Source organism: Podarcis liolepis (genome assembly GCF_965112155.1).
Source record: "Podarcis liolepis genome assembly, chromosome: 7".
NCBI lineage: Eukaryota > Metazoa > Chordata > Lepidosauria > Squamata > Lacertidae > Podarcis > Podarcis liolepis.
In genome coordinates, this window is record NC_139561.1 from 68,897,062 (window position 1) to 68,903,061 (window position 6,000).

The 6,000-nt window shown below is 45.0% G+C and overlaps 1 protein-coding gene across 4 annotated transcripts in view; it reads right to left on the minus strand.

The window, feature by feature from the left end:
- CATSPER4 (cation channel sperm associated 4) overlaps positions 1–5,150 on the minus strand; it is a 39,041-nt gene extending 33,891 nt beyond the window's left edge. For 2 of the 4 annotated variants that reach the window (XM_083512175.1, XM_083512173.1), the window contains exons 1-2: positions 5,035–5,150; positions 3,210–3,290 (exon numbers count right to left, since the gene is read on the minus strand). In XM_083512175.1, the coding sequence (XP_083368301.1) occupies positions 3,210–3,290; positions 5,035–5,061 (108 nt within the window). In that variant the 5' untranslated portion in view covers positions 5,062–5,150. The remainder of the gene's footprint in view (positions 1–3,209; positions 3,291–5,034) is intronic. The other 2 variants (XM_083512174.1, XM_083512172.1) reach the window with 1 other exon arrangement.
- Between the last annotated feature and the right edge of the window lie 850 nt (positions 5,151–6,000).

Below are 6,000 nucleotides of genomic sequence, written 5' to 3' on the forward strand. Positions count from 1 at the left end.
AAAAAATAAAACAAACAAAATAGTGCAATGCACTTAAGAGCTGCATAAAGAAGATCTCTTCTTTATTGTATTTATTTATTTATTTAGAGAGTTCCACAAATCTTATGTACATAAATGAACATATTTCAAGCCTAATATTTCTCAGATTTGTGCTACAATAATTTACAAAGTATGACCACCAATCAACCAAGTTCGTATTACAGTGGTACCTTGGTTCTTGAATGGTTTAGTTGTTGAACAAATTGGCTCCTGAATGCCGCAAACCCGGAAGTAAGTGTTCTGGTTTGTGAACGTTTTTTGGAAGCCGAACGTCCGGCATGGCTTCTGCTTGAGTGCAGGAAGCTCCTGCAGCCAATAGAAAGCTGCACCTTGGTTTTCAAACAGTTTCGGGAGTGCAAAAACCAAGGTACCACTGTATAGGCAGTGTTATTCCTCTGATGGACTGACTCAGCCTCTCCATTTCCGTTGATTCAAGGTTATTCAGTAGCCATCCCATATAGATGCGACATGAGGGCGTTTCTATTTTCTCACCCATACTACTCTAACTTCAATAAGACTTCTTTTTTTAAGATATCTGTTGTGCAGACACACCGTCCTCAGTCCAATTAAATATTATCAACATTGGGAAAAGCCTAATATTTGATCCTATCATCAATGTAATCTGCTGCATAATATGTCTCCCAGAATAATAGGCATGTTGACAAGAGTTTAGCTCTTAACACGGCAAGGGAAGGCAACAGAGCCACCTTGGTATTAGCAAAAGAGTTAAATGATTCCAGCTGGTCTGGTAAAAAAGGAGATTTTACTGTAAAGCAAACCCAGAGATCAAACCAAGTGGTCCTTGAAAAGGTTTGTTTATATCCTTTATTTTCTTTTTTTTACACTGGAGGAAACATGCATGACTCAACCGACATTGCATTTGAAGATGATCGGGGGGCTCCTGCGCTGAGTTTCTGGTTTTATGAAGCCTATTAAAATCCCACAATAGCTGTGCAATACCTCCAGTATCTGAGTCAGCATGTCTATGAATGCCGGTTGCTGGGGAACACCAGCTCATGTCCTGCTTGTAAGCTTCCCATGGACATCTGCTTGGCCCACGGCCAGCCCTGCAATGAGGCAGAGTGAGGCAGCAGCTTCAGGTGGCAGATTCTGATGTCTGTGCAGTGTCCAGAGCTGTAGTGCCATGTACCCCCTAGGCTAGACTGCTGCCCTCAACCGCAGTAGATGGCATTGCCCTTCCCCACTATTGGAGTAATAGTCAGCTACCAACCCCATTGAGGGATGTGGGTGGCGCTGTGGGTTAAACCACTGAGCCTCTTGGGCTTGCCAATCGAAAGGTTGGCGGTTCAAATCCCTGTGACGGAGTGAGCTCCTGTTGTTCGGTCCCAGCTCCTGCCAACCTAGCAGTTCAAAAGCACACAGTGTAAGTAGATAAATAGGTACCACTGCAGTGGGAAGGCAAATGGCATGTCAGTGCGCTGCTCTGGTTTCGCCAGAAGCGACTTAGTCATGCTGGCCACATGACCTGGAAAAACTGTCCACAGAAGCAGACAAACACCGGCTCCCTCAGCCTGTAAAGCAAGATGAGCACCATAACCCCAGAGTCGTTCACAACTGGACTTAATTGTCAGGGGTCTCTTTACCTTTTACCAACCCAGTTGGCTTCTGTCTGTGCCTTGGGGAAGGGAACCACCTTTTATTTCACCTCAAGCAGCAAAACATCTTGAGCCGACTCTGGCTTGGCCACTGTTAGTATTTGTACTGTATTCATTAGAAAATGTATTTTACAAAGAATACGGTAAATTGTACAGGGGGAAAGAAAACCAATTCAATGCAATGCAACAGCTGCAAAATCTTGTGACTCCAACTAAGGTCACAGAAACACTGAATCATTGCCTTGTCAGTTTGTTAACTCCCTTTAAAAGTGAGCATGTGTGTGTCTTAGGTAGGCGTGGGAATTGGAGGAAGGCTGGTTGTTCCCCCGTTTTGCCAATGTTTTCCTGAGTGTGAAGTCGTTGTGTCTGGAGGAGTTGGTGAGGACAGAAGAGCTATAATTTATAGCTTGGACTGCTTCACAGGCATTTACAGTAAGTAGCAAGAAGACACTCTCTTGGGCTCAAGAGAGCAAAAGGCATTGCATCGGACTTAGTATATATGTATGACACTGCTTGTAAATAGATGCCATCCTGCAAGTAAAGAGTCATCTTCAAAGTCTTGTGTGTGGCGTCTACTTCATCCCTAGCGCTTCGAGGGTAAAACTGCTGAATCACTCTGCAGGACTTAGAAAAAAATAGCCAACAGCTTGGCCATTGTGGAAAACAGGATTCTGGACCAGATGGAGCAGGGCTCTTATGAAAATTCAGGGATGCAACACTGGAAAAGGTACTATGATACATATATGGCGGAATTGTTTAAACATCAAACAATTTTGGGAAACAATATATAATGAAATGAAAAAAAAATGTTCAGATATTCATTTAGGAAAACACCAGAAGGTTTTCTATTGGGAATAGTACCAGGAAGTCTAAAGGAAGAAGACAAGACATTATATTTATACACAACAGTAGCAACAAGGCTATTGATTGAGAAAAATTGGAAAAGCGGTATTATACCGACAAAAATAGAGTGGCTTGCCAAATTACTGGAGTACTACAATATATCCAAAACCATGGGAGAAATTGGAAGGATCTCAAAAGAGAAGATAGACAGGGACTGGAAGGTGTTTAAAGGATACTTGCAAAACCATATCGAAAAATCAGAACTCCTATTAGAATAAACAATTTCTGTTTTAAATATTGAAATACTAAATAAGATGGATAACAATGTGTAATAGAAAAAGAAGCATAAAATTAGGTTAAAGGTGTGTGAAAGAAAGCAATAGAAGTGGAAAGAAATTGCAATTGAGTAGATTGGAAGTCTAACACAAAGGTGGGGTGATGGGTGGTGGATGGTGATAGGAAAAGGAATTATCTGTGGGATTGAGTGTAGGTATGTTTGAACATTTTTAAGGACTGTATGAAATGTATGTTTGCATGCTTGTATATTCGCAATATGTGTGTATTAATGCTGAATTATTTTAACAATAAAAACTAAAAAAAAAACCCTGAAAAAAAAGAAAGTCCAGGGAGCTCTGGAATAAAGTCAAACAACAAGCAAAGAGATTGAGCCTTGGAGACGAGAGGCAGGGGAGGGGGGGGGGAGGAGAATACCTGACTACGAGTGACATATCTGCAGTTGATCTCGGGGACTTCTGCTTCAGTAATAAGTCCCTGACCGCCTACGTCAACCACCTGGGAGACAGGAAAACACAGAGACTCTTGTGGGAGCAGGCTAAACATATTGAACGTGCGTATCATAAGGGGAGAACCTTTTTTCATATCGAGGGTCACATTCCTAATGGGGGGTGAATGCCAATAGAGGGCAGGGCCAGAGGCAAAAGTGTGTGGGAGCAATAAATGCCATTTCTACCTTTGAACAGTGGCCTAGTTTTACACACACTGACACACGTCCTCCTTCCAGGCAGGGGAAGGAATGTGAGTTTTACACACACACACACACACACACACACACACACACACACACACACACACCTCTACCCTCCATCCCGGCAAGCAAGAGGCACTGCCAGTGTTCAAGGTTGCAATCCATCCAGGCGAAAACACTCAAGGAGGCTGCAAAACAGGACCAGTGGCGGGGGTGGGGGTGGCAGGGAGGCAGAGAAGAGTCCCAAAGGCCAGACAGAGAGGTCCTGAGGGCCACATTCTGGGCTTGGGGGTCCCCATCCCTACTAGGAGAATGACAACCTTCTAATCAATCTACTAAGACTTTGTTTTTCTGGCCTATCTCTAATGCAAAGCACAGAGGTGGTTGGTTTTTTATGTCAGTGGAGAACAGGCAAGTGTAGGGTCAATATATGCAGCATACAACAGACAGGACCTGTTTTTTTGTGATGTGTAATATGCTGGGGGTTGAGGAAATGATCCTTGGTAAGATGAGAACTGGGATGTTACAAGGATGTGCCCCTATTTCCATCCATTGGAGGATATGCTTGAACTTCACATCCCTCTCTCCAAATTGCTCCAGCCCGACAAAAATCATTTGGCCTCATGGGGAGCATCAGAAAGATGGAAGGACTGGAAGGTGTGTGAGATACAAAGATTTCAGCTATATCAAATGTGTATTGTGCTGGGATGGGAGCCGAGAACTGGTGTAATGGAAGGGAAATGTGTTGGAACTGCAGTTCCAGGACTTGTTTCCAGAGCAAGAGTGAAGGCATCATCCACAGGATCTCCAGGCCAACTGCCAGGCCCTCCTTTATCTAGCAAATGAAGAAGGTGCTAATGAGGCCTTCAAGTTTTGCTATGGCTTGTGACAGATTAGCACAGAGAAAGGTCACTTCCAGATCACCTCTTTATTGAGCATTTTCCCATTGCATTTCCCTGCCACTTTCCTTATTGCAAAAAGATCTGGGTTTTATTTTATTTTTAGGGAAGTGAATTGGTTGCACAAGGCCTGCAAATTCACCTTAAGTGTGGAACCCGAATGTGCTGGCATGCCATTGAATCCCACCTGCAAATTTACTGCAGTCTGAAAGTACTCAAAGTCACAGAATAAGCAAGCAATCCAGTAGAAGCCGGATACGGCTTTCCTTTTATTTGATGGGGTTCCTGCTTCATGCTAGCAGTGTAAGTGGTGACACCTCCTTGCAGCAGGGTTTTGAGGGGTTTTTAGCATTCCTAACAGAAAGCTTGGCCTGTTTTCTCCCTGGTAACTAAGCATAGGATTGCAGTCATGCCACAAAAATGAGGAAAACTTTTAATTTCAACTTTAGTCTAGCTTCGAACCTAAGGAGGCATGCAATCCTTGCAGCAATAGCAGCTTTCGAGATGAGGTCCTGCAGTCAAAATTTGCCACTGCTTCTCTGGGGAGAAGAAAGGTCAGCGGGCAGAAAGGTTTCTGCTGCTCCACAAAGAGAAGGAGGGCAAACCCCGCCGGCTTCCTGAAGTTGTGAGAAATCAACCCCCAGGATCTCACCAGAGAGCTCTTACGACGTTCAACCATTGTGCCTGCAGCGTCAAGTCCACCACCTACGAAACCATTCCTCCCTCTTGCATTGTGACCTCAGCATTCTAATATCATGAAATCCTGGCTGTAAGCATGACATCACAGAAGCCTCCATTCTCTCCTGCTACGTGGAATAAACAGGAAACTATAGGGGGAGGGGGAAGGAGAGAGCGGGGGATAAGAGAGAAAATGGCAGGTGGGAGGAACATCAACAGTGGCTGGTGCCCATTGAGACTGATAGGGCAGAAGACAGGGAGCCCAACTGTAGGGGGCGCCAGAGCTAACGGCAGGTGGAGCCCCAGCCAATAGCGGGCAGAACTAGTTCATTCTAGTTTTGTCTCTGTCCCCTTTCTCCCTGCTGAAGTCCACAAGGGGTAATGCTGAGACTTAGGAGGAGGAAGATTGCAACCAGCCCCACCCCCCTGCACTGGAGGAAAGTAGGAAGTCAGGCAGGTGGGTGCTGGCAGAAGGCCAACTGAGGTTAGTGGGGTAGAGCCCCATTTACGCAAACAGAGCAGCCACCACTACGGGGCTGGCAGGGCGGATGGAAAGGGAGGAGGCCAATGACAGGCAGAGGCAACTAATTCTAGTTTTGACCCCATCCTCTTCCCCAATGATTTCCACAAAGGCAACGCCAAGGTGAAGGAGGTGGACCAGCTCTGTTAAGGGTTCCTGGGAGTTGTAACTCGGTGAACAGGTAAACTTCCCTTGCCCAGAATTCTTTGAGGGAATGATGATGCTTCAGGTGTGCTTTAAAATAGCACATCTGGAGCCTAACATTTCGTCATTATGCATGCTTTCTCCCCGATTTGACAGCTCTGCACTTGCACCTTTTGACCACAAAGGGGAGGCAAGAGACCAAGAAATAATATGGAAGCCGCTTTTCCAGGGCTGTCTGAGCCTTGTTAGGCAAATCCGTCTGATCCCATGAAGAGT